Source organism: Syngnathoides biaculeatus, chromosome 22 (genome assembly GCF_019802595.1).
Source record: "Syngnathoides biaculeatus isolate LvHL_M chromosome 22, ASM1980259v1, whole genome shotgun sequence".
Taxonomy (NCBI): domain Eukaryota; kingdom Metazoa; phylum Chordata; class Actinopteri; order Syngnathiformes; family Syngnathidae; genus Syngnathoides; species Syngnathoides biaculeatus.
In genome coordinates this window covers 15,168,439-15,185,728 of record NC_084661.1, presented here as the reverse complement: position 1 = coordinate 15,185,728, position 17,290 = coordinate 15,168,439, and the positions used below count along the sequence as shown (strand labels likewise).

General features: G+C 46.2%; 3 protein-coding genes across 10 annotated transcripts in view; all 3 read left to right on the top strand.

Annotated features, from left to right (window-relative positions):
• slc4a1b (solute carrier family 4 member 1b (Diego blood group)) overlaps window positions 1–6,431 on the top strand; it is a 47,955-nt gene extending 41,524 nt beyond the window's left edge. For all 6 annotated transcript variants that reach the window (XM_061810383.1, XM_061810382.1, XM_061810381.1 and 3 more), the window contains 15 exons: window positions 576–711; window positions 900–972; window positions 1,050–1,092; window positions 1,190–1,374; window positions 1,445–1,649; window positions 1,785–1,988; window positions 2,056–2,204; window positions 2,602–2,796; window positions 2,885–3,133; window positions 4,160–4,249; window positions 4,354–4,520; window positions 4,587–4,828; window positions 5,599–5,768; window positions 5,831–6,004; window positions 6,113–6,431. In XM_061810383.1, the coding sequence (XP_061666367.1) occupies window positions 576–711; window positions 900–972; window positions 1,050–1,092; window positions 1,190–1,374; window positions 1,445–1,649; window positions 1,785–1,988; window positions 2,056–2,204; window positions 2,602–2,796; window positions 2,885–3,133; window positions 4,160–4,249; window positions 4,354–4,520; window positions 4,587–4,828; window positions 5,599–5,768; window positions 5,831–6,004; window positions 6,113–6,193 (2,363 nt within the window). In that variant the 3' untranslated portion in view covers window positions 6,194–6,431. The remainder of the gene's footprint in view (window positions 1–575; window positions 712–899; window positions 973–1,049; window positions 1,093–1,189; window positions 1,375–1,444; window positions 1,650–1,784; window positions 1,989–2,055; window positions 2,205–2,601; window positions 2,797–2,884; window positions 3,134–4,159; window positions 4,250–4,353; window positions 4,521–4,586; window positions 4,829–5,598; window positions 5,769–5,830; window positions 6,005–6,112) is intronic.
• A 919-nt stretch (window positions 6,432–7,350) lies between these two features.
• On the top strand, window positions 7,351–13,219 carry LOC133495554 (upstream-binding factor 1-like protein 1). 2 transcript variants are annotated; one of them, XR_009793606.1, is made up of 13 exons: window positions 7,351–7,593; window positions 7,677–7,852; window positions 8,891–8,962; window positions 9,139–9,194; window positions 9,267–9,300; window positions 10,189–10,233; window positions 10,314–10,375; window positions 10,465–10,606; window positions 10,684–10,725; window positions 11,162–11,209; window positions 11,286–11,363; window positions 12,580–12,692; window positions 13,127–13,219. XR_009793606.1 is itself a non-coding variant. In XM_061810363.1 (12 exons), the coding sequence occupies exons 1-12, from the start codon at window positions 7,584–7,586 to the stop codon at window positions 11,485–11,487; spliced, it is 810 nt and encodes a 269-aa protein (XP_061666347.1). In that variant the 5' UTR covers window positions 7,351–7,583; the 3' UTR covers window positions 11,488–12,524. The 2 variants fall into 2 exon arrangements, 1 of the variants encoding a protein (XP_061666347.1); XM_061810363.1 differs by lacking the exons at window positions 12,580–12,692; window positions 13,127–13,219 and adding an exon at window positions 11,443–12,524.
• Window positions 13,220–13,309: 90 nt separating this feature from the next.
• On the top strand, window positions 13,310–16,829 carry atxn7l3b (ataxin 7 like 3b). Of its 2 annotated transcripts, XM_061810487.1 has the most exons (7): window positions 13,310–13,449; window positions 13,521–13,653; window positions 14,722–14,893; window positions 14,965–15,065; window positions 15,149–15,171; window positions 15,386–15,431; window positions 16,195–16,829. In XM_061810487.1, exons 1-7 carry the CDS (start codon window positions 13,399–13,401, stop codon window positions 16,275–16,277), a joined length of 609 nt encoding a protein of 202 aa, XP_061666471.1. In that variant the 5' UTR covers window positions 13,310–13,398; the 3' UTR covers window positions 16,278–16,829. The 2 variants fall into 2 exon arrangements, with proteins under 2 accessions (XP_061666471.1, XP_061666472.1); XM_061810488.1 differs by lacking the exon at window positions 15,386–15,431.
• The last annotated feature ends 461 nt before the right edge of the window (window positions 16,830–17,290 follow it).

The window sequence follows — 17,290 nt, the reverse complement described above, 5'->3', positions numbered from 1 at the left end:
ATGGGAAAAAATTTATGCACCCTTGATTGCGATAATTAATTAATAATATACAGTTGATCCTGCATGCATAAAAAAATGTTTTCATTTTATCAATATCTTTATCCATCCATCCATCCATTTTCTTAGCCACTTATCCTCACAAGGGTCGCGATGAGCGCTGGAGCCTGTCCCAGCTGTCAACGGGCAGGAGGCGGGGGTACACCCTGAACTGGTTGCCAGCCAATTGCATGGCACATGGAGACAAACAACCAATCACACCTAGGGGCAATTTAGAGTGTCCAATTAATGTTGCACGTTTTTGGGATGTGGGAGCAGACCAGAGTGCCCGGAGAAAACCCGCACAGGCACAGGGAGAACATGCAGACTCCACACAGGCGGGGCCGGGATTGAACCCGGGACCTCAGAACTGTGAGGCCAATCCATTTTTAAAAAAATTTACAAAATTCCTCCCATCAGATGTTTCTAGATGCGTAAAATTGAAGTATCTTAAAACCACGCATCTACATTAAATGTGACTTAGTGGGTACGTAGCGGTCATCGCCGAGCACAAGCGCACCCACGTTTTTCTCATGCAGGTGTGATGCTCTTTGACTGCGCGGAGAAGACCTGGGCCGCCATCGCGGAGAAAATAGTCGCCGAGATGCTCAAGCAGAAGCAGATCCGACCAGGAGACCAGGAGGGCGTCATGAAGTGTCTGCTCCACGACCGCAGGTAGACCCAAAACAGGATCGGGAATCGGTACTAAGACTGAGTTAACTGAATTTAAATTGCCATATTATGGGATATCACCGACTGTCATCATTCCCCCGTTTCTCATCATACAGTAGCTGCAACAACGCCGTTGTAGACTACACCCTGCCTCCTCGGTACCGGTTCATTGTCTATTTTGTCCACTGCAGCCAACAAGCCGATCCGGAGAGTCAAGCCCTGACTGACGGAGCGGACCTCCGCAGGTTTTCGGTCAAGGAAAGGGTGAGCGCGTCCCCTCCTCAACGTTCTGATTGGCTGCAATTGACCTTTCGCTAACGAACGTTTCCCGTTTTGTGTAGAGGGATGAATCTGATCGCGTGGAGGCCTCCATGGTGTTAGTAGGTCCGAAAGTGTTACTTCACTGTCAGAACATTTTAAAGAAGGGACAGCGAACCTGCATTTTCGAATTCGTCGACGTTATCTCGATGTTCTGGTGCAGGAGCTCTGGACTTTTTGGAGAAGCCCGCCGTCGTGTTTGTGCGCCTGAAAGAGGCGGCGGCGCTCGACTCAGCGTTGGAGGCTCCGGAGCCATTACGTTTCGTCTTGGTGCTGATCGGGCCCAGCAACGCCGACACGGATTACCACGAGAGTGGGCGAGCCATGGCGGCACTAATGGCTGACAAAGTGAGTGGATTGAATCCAAAAGTGAAATTCTTTGGAAGGGAATTTGTATATTTCTATTTCTGTCCACCAGGTGTTCAACCAGGCGGCGTCTCGGGCTAAAAGCCTGCGCAACTTGACCGACGCCGTGGGCGACTTCATGGACTGCAGCATTGTCATCCCACCTACTGAGATCCAAAACGAAGCCACGCTCACGTCCATCATCGACTTTCAGAAGAAGCTGCTGAAGGACAGAGACCACTCATCCGAGACCGTGCTGGAGAGCAAGGCGGGTCAGAGTAAGGCGGGACGGAACTGTCACGGCGAAATATCATAGAGCATATAATACACCGCAGTTCTCGCCGAAAGTTAGGGATGTTGGACCTTTTGGTGAAATTTGATGGTGAACTTGAGGAAGTCTGATGTTTCTTTAGTTTCCTTCTGTACGACACTTCCGCCCGAAGACCCCCTGGCCCGCACGGGTCGACCGTTCGGCGGCATGATACGGGACGTTAGGAGACGGTACCAGTACTACAAGAGCGACATTACCGATGCACTCAACGCTCAGGTCCTCGCCGCCATCATCTTCATCTACTTCGCGGCTCTCTCCCCCGCCATCACCTTCGGGGGCCTCCTAGGTGTGTATGCGATTCCGCTACGAACAGATGAGACGCTGGCGCTCAACTATCGGATTTCCCCGTTTAGCGGACAAAGTGGAGGACATGATGGGCGTCCCGGAGCTTCTCATTTCTACGAGCATCCAGGGGATTATCTTCTGCTTCGTCGCGGCCCAGCCTGTGCTCGTAATTGGGTTCTCTGGGCCCTTGTTAGTGTTTGAGGAGGCCTTCTATGCCGTGAGTAAAGAAATAAAAATAAACTAGATGACCTGTAGAACTTCGCATATGTAGGTTCTTGAGTCATAGTTACCAAAGTAGATGCTAAAATACGAAAACAAGTACTACAGTGATGCCTCGGTTCTTGACCGCAATCCATTCCGGAAAACGGTTCGAGAAGTGATTTGTTCGAAAACTGAATCGATGTTTCCCTTTACAATGAATGGAAAAAAAAAATAATGCGTTCCAAGCCTTAAAAAAAATACGCTTTTTAAAGCATTTTTTTTTAGCTTTTCCTGATAATAAACTGCATAGTAGAAGGGCATGTATAATTTAAATACTTTATATATTAAAATAATTTAAGAAATATGTATACACGGTTTTTCCCAGCGCCGGCACTCATGTCTTCTTGCCACAGTTCTGCAAGTCCCAGGAGATCGAGTACATCGTCGGGCGAGTGTGGGTGGGCTTGTGGCTAGTGGTGATCGTGGTGATCATCGTGGCGTGCGAGGGAAGCTTCCTGGTGCGGTTCATTTCCCGCTTCACCCAGGAGATCTTCTCCATCCTCATCTCCGTCATCTTCATCTACGAAACCTTCGCCAAGCTCGCGAGGGTAAACGTCGGCCGCCTCCGCCGCGCGATTCCTCGGTCTGAAATGTGGCGCAGTCCATCAGGATACCACAACTCTCCCACCTCTCCAGATCTTCAAGGCTCATCCACTGATTTTGAATTACGATCATCTGAATTCATCTGTAGAAAACCCGTGGCGCCCAAGAGTGGAACAGACGGTCATCTTCGACAACGTGACGGGCAACACGACCGTTCTCGTCCACACTTTAACGCCACCTTACCCGAACACGGCACTGCTCTCCATGTGCCTCATGCTCGGCTGTTTCTTTATTGCGTATTTCCTGCGCCAGTTCAAGAACGGCACCTTTCTGCCTGGGAAAGTGAGTAGCCCCCCCCCCCCTTTTTTTTTATTTTTTTTTTATTTTTTTATCTGCATACAATAAAATATACAGTGAAGAAAATGAGTATTTGAACATCTTTCTTCCACTTAGAATTCATGGAGGGGTCTGAAATTTTCATCGTAGGTGCATGTCCACTGTGAGAGAGATGATCTAAAAAGAAAAAACAAGAAATCACAGTGTGATTTTTTTTTTTTAACAATTTATTTGTGTGATACAGCTGCAAATAAGTATTTCAACACCTGTCTATCAGCTAGAATTTCCATTTCAAAGGTGACTGTTGGTAATACACTAAGACGTCATGGTTTGAAATCATGCATGGGACGGAAGGCTCCAATGCTTAAACCAGCAAATGTCAAGGCCCCCGTCTTAACTTTGCCAATGACCATTTGGATGATGCAGACACGTCATGGCAGAAAGTTATGTGTTCAGATGAGACCAAAATGGAACTTTTCGGTCATAATTCCACTAACCGTGTTTGGAGGAAGACGAATGATGAGTTCCATCCCAAGAACACCATCCCTACTGTGAAGCACGGGGGGGTGGTAGCATCATGCTTTGCGGGTGTTTTTATGCACATGGGACAGGGCAACCATCGCCATGTATTGTGAGATTTTGGGGAACAACCTCTTTCCGTCAGTCAGAGCATTGAAGATGGGTCGTGGCTGGGTCTTTTAACACGACAATGACCCGAAGCACATAGCCAGGAAAACCAAGGAGTGGCTCCGTAAGAAGCATATCGAGGTTCTGGCATCGCCGAGCCAGTCTCCAGACCTAAACCCAGTAGAAAACTCTGTGTTTCTCAGCGACAGCCCAGAAACCTGTCTGATCTAGAGAAGATCTGTCTGGAGGAGTGGGCCAAAATCCCTCCTGCAGTGTGTGCAAATGTAATTGTAAACAAAGGCTACTGTACCAAATGTTAACATTGGTTTTCTCAGGTGTTCAAATACTAATTTTCTTCACTGTATAATGTTTCTAATAGTCACCGTATTTGTTTTGCTCTGACAGGTCAGACGTTTGTTGGGTGACTTTGGCGTGCCCATTGCCATTTTCCTCATGATTGTCGTGGACTACAGCATCGGCGACACCTACACTCAGGTCGGGGCGGATCTCGGCGTTTTTCCGCGGTCGCCCGGTCAACGAGTACAAAATGTCGGGCCGTTTGGTTTCCGGTGGAAAAACAAACTCAATTGTATCTGTAGAAACTGGTGGTTCCAAAAGGTCTGATGGTGTCCAATCCATCCAAAAGAGGCTGGCTCATCAACCCGTTTGGCGAGCACGCACGCTTCCCCGTGTGGATGATGTTCGCGTGCTGCATTCCGGCCTTGCTGGTCTTCATCCTCATCTTCTTGGAGTCTCAAATCACAACGTGGGTCTTACCACACCCCGCCGGAAAAAGATCCCGATGAACATCGTCCATCTTTTCCCTCTCCAGCTTGATCGTGAGCAAACCCGAGAGGAAGATGGCCAAAGGCTCCGGCTTCCACTTTGACCTTCTGATCTTGGTGGGCATGGGCGGCATCGGCGCCATCTTCGGCGTGCCGTGGCTCAGCGCCGCCACGGTGCGCTCCGTCACTCACGCCAACGCGCTCACCGTCATGAGCAAGGGGACCAAACCCGTGATCGAGAAAGTCCTGGAGCAGAGAGTCAGCGGCATCGTCGTGGCGCTCTTGGTTGGTGAGTGGCTTCTGTCCCTTTCTGACGCCCGGAATTTCACGGGCACCTCAGCCAGTAAAGCGTCGGCCTCACAGTTCTGAGGACCCGGGTTTGATCCCGGCCCCGCCTGTGTGGAGTTTGCATGTTCTCCCCGTGCCTGCGTGGGTTTTCCTCCGGGCACTCCAGTTTCCTCCCACATCCCAGAAACACGCAACATTAATTGAGCACTCCAAATCACAGGTGTCAAACTCGAGGCCCGGGGGCCAGATCCCGCCCGCCGCACGATTTATGTGGCCCCCGAAGGCAAATGATTCTTGTTCAAATCTGTACCAAAATTTCAAATTGTCATATCATAAATCATATCGTGGAGGTAATCCAAGCGTTTTTACGTTACCAAACATCAACAATAGTAGAAAAAAACCATTACCCTTGATTTCTGATTCTGATTAAGTAATTCATAAATTTCACGTGTCAATATGATGAGGCGATAAACGATTTTTATGGTTTCACAGTCATAACAGCCCTCTGAGGGGAAACCGGGAACTACAACGTGGCCCACGACAAAAAAATGACTTTGACGCCCCTGCTCTAAATTGCCCCTCAGTGTCATTGTGAGTGCGACTGGTGTTTGTCTCCATGTGCCCTGCGATTGGCTAGCGACCAGTTCAGGGTGTACCCCGCCTCCTGCCCGTTGACAGTTCCCCGCGACCCTCGTGAGGATAGGCGGCAAAGAAAACGGCTGGATGGATGAATGGTGCTAAGCGGAATCTTCACTGCTGGTTTGCTCCAAGGTCTGTCCATTCTGATGGAGCCCATCTTGAAGTTGATCCCCATGGCGGCCTTGTTCGGCATTTTCCTCTACATGGGCGTCACGTCGCTAAACGGCATCCAGTTGTGGGATCGCATGCTCCTCCTCCTCATCCCCAAGAAGTACCACCCCAACGAGCCTTACGCCACCAAAGTAAGAGTCGCCCGTTGCGTGGGATTTTGGGGACGGGTTCTAACGTTAGACTTTGGTGGCAGGTGAGCACCGCAAGAATGCACGTCTTCACCGCCATCCAGATCGTGTGCCTCGCACTTCTGTGGATTATCAAGTCCAGTCCGGCGTCCCTCGCGCTTCCGTTCATCCTCATCCTCACCATCCCGTTGCGCATGGTCATGACCGGGCGTCTCTTCACCGAGTTGGAGATGAAGTGTGTAAGTGGCTTTTCGTTATATTTCGACCCGCGCATGTGAATGTCTCACGCCTCTTTTACATCTTTTATTTTATTTTATTTTATTTTATTCTATATTTTTATTTTCAAGTTGGATGCTGACGACGCTAAAGTGACGTTCGAGGAGGAGCCGGGACAAGATGTGTACTGGGAAACTCAGATGCCATTGTAGGCATAAAGAAAGGCCATCATTTAAAAAAAAAAATTAATTATGGCTCAAATTCAAGTTTGCAAGCAATTGTATTGCCATTGAAAATTGGGTACATGTTTCTTACAGTTACATTTTCATATGACAGATCAGATTTGTCGAAAAATGAAACTGGCATTCCTTGCAATTTGTGCCTTTCTATCCCCAGGAAAATAGTTTTGTTTTCTTTGAAGTTAATAAAATTCCAATTATGAAAACATTACTATTTGTGGTCTTCCTTCTAACATGAACACAAAATAATATATATATTTTTTTAAGTTAAATTTCTGTTTTTTGACCCAGATGTCCCAGTCAAATTTCAGGTTAATACATATTTATAATTGAACTGTGAACAAATAGCAACACACTTTAATTATATGTTACATTTAATTAAGGATCTCCAAAACATAGATCAATGGAAATATTCTTTTTATTTCTTGTTTTTTTTTTTTTTGCTATAATTTCAGCGTAATGAGCGTCCCCAATATTCCTTTCCACCCAACATCTAAAGAAAGAAAAATGAATCCACATTCTGCATTTAACATCACTCTAATGGAGAGAAATTAAATGAGCAGTCTGAGCTCGGTGTAAAATTTCTGTCTGCATTTTTTCATCTGTATGGAAATTGCATATTTTAAAAAATTACAATGAAAGTAAACAAAAAATGTGTTCACAATGGCCTGAAAAGCTAATTAATTTTGTTGATTTACAAACCAATGGCAAATATTGTGTAGATATTAAATCTATCATAGAATTATATTCCCCCCCTGAAATCTTAAACATGTCATTCATCTGACAAAATGTAAACAAATACAAATTAAAAAAAAAAAAAAAACTCCTGGAAAGATATCGCAATGAAAAGTCCCCAATTGCCAAGAATCACCCAATTAAATTAATCTTGGCACTGACTGTAATGCTAAAGATAAAATAGAGATTATTCATATTGAAAAATAAAGGAAATTTCCTTTTTAAATCCCATGAATAATAAATGAGAGTTTGTTTTTTTTTTTTCAAAATCGAAACGCACGGGCTCCCATTTCTTGTGCATACCAGCAAAACGCTAGATGGCGGTATTCCCGATTATCCCCGACTGCCGTCTACACACAAAGAAGAAGACAATGACTCCTGATTGGTTGCTTGAACAGGAAGACGATGCTCCCCTCGGCTCTGTGTTGCCGCCTCACTTAAAACATGTTCCCAAACTTCTTGTTGCAGTCTTGTATAACGCGATATTTTCATGATTTCAATCAGGGTTACAGGAGCTGTAACAACCAAAACAAAATTCACATTTTAATTCTAGAACGGGAAAGCTCTCTGCTAAGTTTGCTCTCGAGCTGATACATCAAATTACTCCACGAGGACGACTGAACCCGAAATGGACACCGGTAGGCACTGCACTTGCTTCAAAACAAGTCACTGTTTTGCCCGCTTGTTGAGGTTAATTTCTCTTTCCCTTTGTTTTACCAAGAATGGACAAAAGAAAACATTTCGAAGCTTCTGAATGCGATGAAAGCAAACATCTCGGAGCGTGACCGTTGGAGAATTTTTTCCTACGGACTCAAGACGCTCGACTGGAAGGAGGTGGCCTTTCCTCCATTTTCCCCCAAAGATTGCCAAGAAAGGTGGAACATCCTCTCGCAAAAGGTAGCCGAATTTAATCTTCATTTGTTTGGGTGATTTAGTGTTTGTGGGCCCGACCCAGCACCTTCACTAATGAGTGTAAATCAGATCCGCTTTGTGGGCCAAAATTAAAAACTATAATAAAATACCTCTAAGGGCTGTGTTCAAGCCTAAATGTCATGCCTATAAACATTCTAAAATAGATATTGGAATGAAAAATACATATAACATGATTCACTTCAATGTCCATACGAAAAAATTAAAGCAGAGAGCGCGTCATCCTTGCGCAAATTTGTGGAAGTCTCTTTCAACATCCAAGCGGTCACCATATTGGGTGCATCCTCTGTCCGTGATGTCACACTGGGACATTCGCCATTGGAAAAACACACTGTGGCCCCTACTATGGGAGACGAACACGCCCCCCTTCTGACACGGAAGCTCTTTTTGAAGAAGAGAACGTCGAACAACCCAGTGAAGTGACTGGTCTAATATGACCCTGTCGTTTCGAGTCATATTTAAATGATATGCGGATCACGGCCAAACCGCATGCCGCCTGATCCACTTCCGGCAGCGGAGAACAATGGCGCCCGAACCGGGTCTATTGGAAAAGTATGAAGAGCGAGTCCATCCCCCCGAGTGTTCGAGGAATATCCAGCAATACAATGAGCTGGAGTTTTGGCTAACACGGAGGAACAACTAGCTACCTTCCAGCAGGTAAAACTAGAATAAACAAGACCGCTTGAGTGCGCTACTGCCCTGTACGTCACTTCCTTCTTCTTCTCTAAAACAAATCCCTCGAGAGGATTGTCATGGTGGAAGTGACAAAAAGCCATCCACGTCAAAATCATGTTTTGTGGTGAAAACAAAACGTATGGGTCCATACCGGCTACTGTTTTTTTTCCATTAATAACCTACTAAAAATCATGCATTTCATGACAGTGGATCTTTTTAGGGTCCAGTTGCTGTATTTTGTATATTTTATTAATTCCTGATGCATTCTTTCCAATTAAAAAAAATCTGTTTTTTAAAGTTCTCACATGCATTTTGTGCTTTCTTTTCCAGATACGCAAGATTCGAACACTCACAGAGCTTGTGGATGAAGCCGCTGATGAATTTTCTCATTCGCCCAAAAAGGTAAAAGACACGTTGCAGATTTGTGATCCGTCACGAGTCAAGTGTTCGGCATTCGGGTTGTCAAATATCAAGAGTGCCACCCGGATTTAAATCGCAAAAAAATCTTTTCTCAATTTCACGTTTCACTTCTCCTGTCGTGACCGGAACCTCACTCATTTCTTCTTTATCGATCGCAGCACCTGTATGGGATGAAAAACCGGTTTGCCCGTGTGAAACGCAAAAGGAGGTTACGGTATAAAAATGAACATGTCATCAAATTATGTTATGTTTTTTTTTTTTTTTGAATGACTTGTTTGTGTTGCAGGGATGCATCTAAAAATACAGCGGGCGATGAGCAGGTAAGGGGTGTAACGACACGTTTTCAGCAGTGATTTGATTCAGGGTTTCTCGATTCCGTTCAGAATGATCGGAGCTTGGAGTGTTTATTAATAAAAATGCTTAAAAAGGCACAAACATATGGTGGTGTGTTGGTCTAGTCACTAGGGGCACTGCTGAGAGGATTGACAGGACACAAGAAAGAAAAAGAGATGCAGAAGAAGTTGTTCCACTAACTGATAAATAAAGCTAGCTCAAAGGAATTACAAGCATATTTCTTGGTAATTACAACACGTAAAGTATGCCAGGCATAAATCAAAAGTTTTATTTGTTAGTATTGTTCGTATCATTTGATTCTCTTTTTTTTTAAAAAAAAAAATAAATAAATGGTATGTTTTCGGCACGGTGACTCGGCTGGTAAAGTGTCTGCCTCACAATTCTGAGGACCCGGGTTTGATCCCGGCCCCGCCTGTGTGGAGTTTGCATGTTCTCTCCGTGCCTGCGTGGGTCTTCTCTGGGCACTCTGGTTTCCTCCCACTTCCCAAAAACATGCAACATTAATTGGACACTCTAAATTGCCCCTAGGTGTGATTGTGAGTGTGACTTTTTGTCTCTATGTGCCCTGTGATTGGCTGGAGACCAGTTCAGGGTGTACCCCGCCTCCTGCCCGTTGACAGCTGGGATAGGCTCCAGCACTTCCCGCGACGTTCGTGAGGATAAGCGGCAAAAGAAAATGGATTGATAGGTGTTTTCGGCTAAGGCTAGCTTGTCGAGCGCTGATTCGGTCCAGGTGCATCGTAGGTAAATAAATCAGAGTCAATGAATGAATTATTGATCCGGTAGGATTGTAAGTAAATAAATACGCGTGTTGCTGTAATGACAGCGTCGTTACACCCCTATGATGTAAACAGGGCGCGCAGAAGAAGAGGAAGTGTTGTTCCAAGGAGACGCACCAAGTATGAGAACGTCACATCTGTCCATTTGGACACGAAGGTCGCAACATTTTAATCTCGCAAGTGTGCATTGATTTCCGTAGGATCATTACGAATCGAGCTCGGACGAATCCACAGGGGAACCCCGACCCTCGCAGCCCCCCCTGTAAGACGGCAGAGTTGTTTTTCTTTTTCCCGTCTTTCGGATCGCCGGCCGTTCTTCTCAGCCTGGGCCCTGTCATGTCGGCTGCTTAGGAGCGGTTACCTCCTGTACTGCAAAGAGCAGCTGGCGCGCTCCAAGGGCGTCCCCAAAGGGGACAATTTTCGCGCCTGCGCCCGGCGGTGGCGCGAGTTGAACGCCGACGAGAAGGAGAGCTACACTGAACGCTGTATGAAGGTACGCCGGCAAACAAACATTTTGTCCGTGGACGGCTCTTCCGCTTTTGTCGCTATGGTAATATTTACCTCTCGCAGATGAAGAGACACTACGCCAAGGCAATGAAGGATTATCTGTCGGTGAGTCATTTTTTTGTCACGCTAAAAACAAGCGAGGACATTTCCAAGCAAGCCTTTATTATGGCTTTTATAACAGATTAATTACTGGAACACTCTTCTTTATACAGTGAAGAAAATAAGTATTTGAACACCCTGATATACTGCAAAATCTCACAATACATGGCCGCGGTCATCCTCTCCTTAATACGGTATAGTCGTCCTGTCCCATGTGCAGAAAAACACCCCCAAAGCATGTTGCTACCACCCCCATGCTTCACAGTAGGGACGGTGTTCTTGGGATGGAACTCGTCTTCCTCCAAACACATGCAACTATGATAAAAATTTCGGACCCCTCCATGATTTCTAAGTGGGAGTACTTGCGATATACAGTTGCAGGGTGTTCACATACTTATTTTCTTCACTGTATATCGTCACGGTTAACATTTTGACATCACAGAAAACCCGGTACCACCTGAACGATACCAACAAGGATACCAGACCCTCAGTGAGTGTCAGCCCGGCGCGTTCAAAACTTCCTAGCGTCGTTCTCTGGTCACGTTTGTTTGTCACTCGTCTCCCAGGATTCCGAGGATGAAGACTTTGAGGTCAGCAGCGGCGGCGGCGAAGAAGTAGAGGAACAGGTTTTGGATTCCAGTGAGGTCAGGACGGTGAAACGCGATTTCATATTTTACGATTGTCGCCGCTGCGGCCAATGAAAACGTCCGATGTTCATCGCAGGGGGGCGACGACGATGGCGCGGGGGACGTCTTCGATATGTTTTAGATGGACGTTGCTCTCATTTCACGTCAAATCATGGAGAACTTGCACAGTCATGCTGCAAAACTGGGACACATTTGTTAATATTGTATTTATTGTGGAAAAAAATGTATAAAGTGCCATGTTTGTTTTGATATGGACAAAGACTTTTATTTTTGTTGATAAATGTACATGGTAGAAGACTTAAAATTAATCAATTTTGATACAATGGAAAATGAATACTCTGGTGTGTTTTTTTTTGGGAGGCGGGGGGCATCATGGCTGCTATTTTCCACATTCCAGAAATTCAGTTTTACCAGAATTCCACATATTCTGCAAAAGATAAATAATAATTCACAATGATACATTCAACAAAAGTGTTCCACATCATTCTTGGTCCTATTCAAACGGTTTATATTTATTTTATTCAGAACATATTGAGAACAATTTTCCACATTCCAATAATCGCCACCTTCCCCAAATTTTAGTTTTCACAGAAAAATTTTCCAACTTTCTCCAAATCCTACATTGAGGAGATTTTATGTAATCCTCCTCCTCTTCCCACATTTGACAGACTCAAACCATTCAAATAACTTTCCACATTTTAGGAAGTTCATCTCAACTCCACACTTGACAATGAATTCCTCACATTTATACAATATTTGACATATTTCCCTTATTCAGCAGTTCTTGATTGAGTCGAACCAACTATGAAATATTTTCCGCATTCTAAAGTTCCAACAAAAAATCCCTAAACTTCCACAGTAACAATCACCAATTTTGAGCAATTCATGACATTCCGACTTCCAAATATTGCCGTGCTCCTTCACAATAAAATTGTGAAAAATAAAAAGTTTTTTGGGGAGAGGCTCCAGCACCCCCGCGACCCTTGTGAGGGTGAGCGGCTTGGAAAACATAACGGAACAATTCCCAACTTTTCCATATCTTCATCAACTTTTAAATCGTAAACTTTTTTTTAAGACCTCTTGGGAACAAAACCCCCAAAATGAAGACACATTTTAAATTATTTCACATTTCTTAAACAAATCCTTTTCCATTCAATTGTATATTCCAACACGCGTTCCACATTCCTTTGAGTTCAGTATAATTTTTTTCCAGAATTTCTAGAAATGTCATCTTTTACCTTCACTGGCGAGTGACGCAGCGAGCCGCGCCGCGATCGATTGCTTCAGCCTGATCTTGGATCCAAAGATGGATGCCCGCCGCAGAAGGTAAATAAAACGCGATTAGGATATTTGAGCGCGTCCCGACGAACGCTTGCCACTTTTAATCAACGTGGAGATGCTTAAAAACCGCGGGGGAGGTTTTTTTTTGGTCGATTTGTCGCGCGACGGACAGGAGCCGCAATGCAGCGGCGTCGATGTGAGATTTCGGGGTGGAGGGTGGAGGGGGTTGCAAATTTCGACAAACGAAACCCGTCCAACGGAGATAACTGCAATCGCTTTTTTTTTTTGCGTGTGTGTGCAGTGTTCGCCACGTTCACGTCGTGAATGTTTACGTGTGAGCCTCTTGGCGTCCCGTTCGCTCGGTGATCTCGCGAGCCGGCGCGTTGTAAACCTTTCATTTCCAATCCCTCCGTCGCTTCTCTTTGTTTTGTTCCTCCTTTTTGAGAAGTCAACCTAACCCTGTTTGTGTTCATCCTCAGCTCATAAACGGACGTGGGAAGTGGAGCCCCCCCCCCCACCCTCAAAAAAAAAAAGAGGAAAAGGAAGCATTGGTGGTGGTCAAACGTGCATTTGTGAGTATGTTGCATGTTGTCAATGATGCAATGGCGAGGCAGCAGTTGGTCGGGTCCGCTCACCCCCCTCAACCAAATCTCCAGCCCCCCCCTTTTTTTTTGTGTGTGTGTGTGTGGCCGAGGCTCGCTGAGCTGCAGCATGACCACAGCAGCCACTGCTCATCAGGGACTTCTGGCAAATGAAAATGGAGGCGCTTTCCATGTCCGGCCTGGACAACAGCAAGCTGGAGGTTCAGCAAAAAAATAAAAACGTCTGCTTAAGAGTCTGACGGTCACGCTTCGGTTTTTCCTCCGCTTGCAGGGCCTGGCGCAGGACGTCCTGTCTGACCTGGTGGAGGATGCGTGCCTGGGCCTCTGCTTCGAGGTGCACCGGGCCGTCAAGCAGGGCTACTTCTTCCTGGACGACACGGACCAAGAAAGCTTGCGGGACTTCGGTCCGAACGCCCGCGGAGATTCTCGCTCGTCCTGGAATCCGCGCGAGTTCAACGTCCACGGCCGGACTCTTCTTGGGTGTCGAAAGAATCTTTATTGTGTGCTATTCTCTTGGTGTTGATCGGAATTGCTAATTTGCTTCATTTTTTTCCGATTAATCGATGGGATACAGCCCTGCGATTGGCTGGCGACCAGTTCAGTGTGTAGCCCGCCTCTTGCCCGTTGACAGCTGGGATAGGCTCCGGCACTCCCCGCGACCCTTGTGAGGATAAGCGGAAAAGAAAATGGATGGATGGATGATTCTAAACAAGGTGGAACGGTGGATCAGATGGTAATGCGTTGTTGGCATCACAGTTCTGAGGGTCTGGGTTCGAACCCGGACTTGCCTGTGTGGCGTTTGCGTGTTCTCCCCGTGCCTGGGTGGGTTTTCTCCGGGTGGGCACTCCGGTTTCCTCCCACATCCCAAAAACATGCAACATTATTTGGACGGTCTAAATTGCCCCTAGGTGTGATTGTCGGTCCGATTGGTTGTCTGTCTCCATGTGCCCTGCGATTGGCTGGCGACCAGTTCAAGGCGTACCCAGCCTCCTGCCCGTTGACAGAAGGGATAGGCGACAAAAGAAAATGGATGGATGATTCTAAACAGGGTGGGACAGTGGATCAGCTGGTGAAGTGGTTCTGAGGTCCCGGGTTCGATCCCGGACTTGCCTGTGTGGATTTTGCATGTCCAGGTCGCCACTCTGGTTTCCTCCGACATCCCAAAAACATGCAACATTATTCGGACGGTCTAAATTGCCCCTAGGTGTGATTGTCGGTCCGATTGCTTGTCTGTCTCCGTGTGCCCTGCGACTGACTGGCAACCAGTTCAGGGTGCACCCCGCCTCCTGCCTGTTGACAGCTGGGATAGGAACCAGCGCTCCTCGTGAGGATAAGCGGTGAAAAAATGGCTGTCCTGAAACAATCAAGAAGAGTCCGGCTGCTGCTGTTCAACTTTCGCGGTGTCCGGTGAGAACTTTTCCCCCGGGCCCACATTCGCTGACCGCTCTCCGCTCTTGTGTCCGAATGTGAAGAAATCGTGGACCAGCCGGGCCTGGACGTGTTCGGCCAGGTGTACAACCAGTGGAAGAACAAAGAGTGCGTCTGTCCCAACTGCAGCCGGAGCATCGCCGCGTCGCGCTTCGCCCCGCACTTGGAGAAGTGCCTCGGCATGGGACGCAACAGCAGCCGCATCGCCAACCGCAGGTGAGCCCCCGGCGACGGGGGAGGTTTTCGGAAAGGTCATCCCCCCCCCGCGCCGTTTGTCGTTTGTCCAGAATCGTCACGGGTAACAACACCAACAACAAATCCGAGAGCGACCAGGAAGACAACGACGACGTCAACGACAACGATTGGTCGTACGGCGCGGAAAAGAAAGGTGCCCCCCCCTCGCCCATTTCTTTTCCGCACTGTATTCATTCATCAAATAAATCTTCTTTTATTCCCCCCTCCTTCTTACAGCCAAGAAACGAAAATCTGATAAGGTACGTGAATTTTTTTTTTTTTTTTTACATCACCAATCTATATTTTGTCAAGCTCACATTGATGATCAAAAGATTTCAGTCCATGATTTTTCTTTTTTTTCTGTTAATATGAGCATGACCTTAATTGTGCATCAAATAGAATTGTGTCTACTGTGCACCTTTAGTATTCAGATTCAAAATATTGATGTTTTTTGGGTCACCCCCCCCCCTTCAGAATCCTAATTCGCCACGAAGATCCAAATCCTTCAAGCACAAGAGCAGTAAGTTGAAAACAGTTTTTGACATGAGATGCAGCAGAATGTCCAACTTTTTATTGTATTTTATTTTTTTTTACTCAGACTGTCACAGAAGTATAGATTTCATTTTTTCCCCTTCGAGGACAAGTAAAAATAAACAAGTGCGATCACGTTGCACAAGTGTGCACACCTGTTGAGTTCAGAATTGACTGATGACAATAAAATATTGCAGTTAGCACACAAGCCCTAAATAAAATTGAGCTGTTCTAGTATGAACGGCACAGTGGGCTCAGCTGGTAAAGCTTTGGCCTCACAGTTCTGAGGTCCCGGGTACGATCCCGGACCCACCTGTGTGGAGTGAGCATTTTCTCCCCGTGCCTGTGTGGGTTTCCTCTGGGCTCTCCGATTTCTTCCCACATCCCAAAACATGCAACATTAATTGGACACTCTAAATTACCCGTAGGTGTGATTTGTCCCTATGTGCCCTGCGTTTGGCTGGCAACCAGTTCAGGGTGTACCCCGCCTCCTGCCCGTTGACAGCTGGGATAGGCTCCAGCACTCCCCGCGAGCCTTGTGAGGATGAGCAGCAAAGAAAATGGATGGATGTTCTCATATGCTTTATTTTTTTTACTTTCTAGCAGTCGCATAGAGTTTTTATGCTAACTGCGATTTTGAACTGCAAACTATTCCTTGCACCTTGACAAAATCTACGTTTTAGCATCTAGAAACGTGACCCACTGTGTGTTTATCGATTATTAGAATTTTTTTCTTTTTTCCTCCCTCCCAGCAGGCATGATGGGTCCTCGACGTCGCATGGAGAACCAGGAAAGCCCTCGCATGCTGATGAAAGACGAAGCGTTCCCCCAATGACGACGCGCAGAGTGACTGGCATTACTTTATTATTCCGGGCGAAAAGTTAGCGATAGTTAGCTTGTCCGGTGACGACTTCAGACCTCCCACTTTATACTTGACACTTTTGTTTGTTTTTTTTAATTTCCAAAAGCATCACACGGACAATGGCTTTCAAGTCCTCTCTTTTGCTGGAATCCCTCACAATAACGATGAAATATTTGACACTGCGAGCGTCGAACTACTCGGTGAGCGCAGTTTTACATTTTTTTTTTTTGTAAGATTAAGAGTCATGTTTTTGTGTTTCAGAGAATCACAAGAAATGTTTTTTTTCTTCCGTTTTCAAACTCGCCGTCGACTCAACATATAAATGTACAAGCAATTGCTGCGGAAAGCAGATGTTTCATTTTTTACATTTTTTTTGGGGGGGGTGTATCATGTGTTTACAGTGTAAAAGGGTTACACAAATCCTCAGTGTGATGTGATGGTGTAAATATTGCAATAATGGAACTGCTGCTATCATGGCTTGGTATCTTTCGTCTGTCTAGCGTAATAAATGTTTTGTTACTTGTATTTTTGGGCTCAAAATGTACAGTACTTGGTTGGCGGCACGGTGGATCAGTTCGTAAAGCGTTGGCCTTACAGTTCTGAGGACCGGGTTCGTTCCCAGACCCGCATGTGTGGAGTTTGCATGTTCTCCCCGTGCCTGTGTGGGTATTCTCCAGGCATTCCAGTTTCCTCCCACATCCCCAAAACGTGCAATTGGACACTCTAAATTGCCCCGAGGTGTGATTGTTAGCGCGATTGGTCGTTTGTCTCCACGTGCCCTGGCATTGGCTGGCGACCAGTTTGGGGTCTAGCCCGCCTCCTGCGCGTTGACTGCTGGGATAGGCTCCAGCACTCCCCGCGACCCTCGTGAGGATACGCCTCAAAGAAAATGGATGGATGGAAACGTACAGTATGTTGTTACTGCTTACATGCTGATGACCACCAGGGGGTGCTGTCGAGCTGAAATAGTCGGATGACGAAACCTG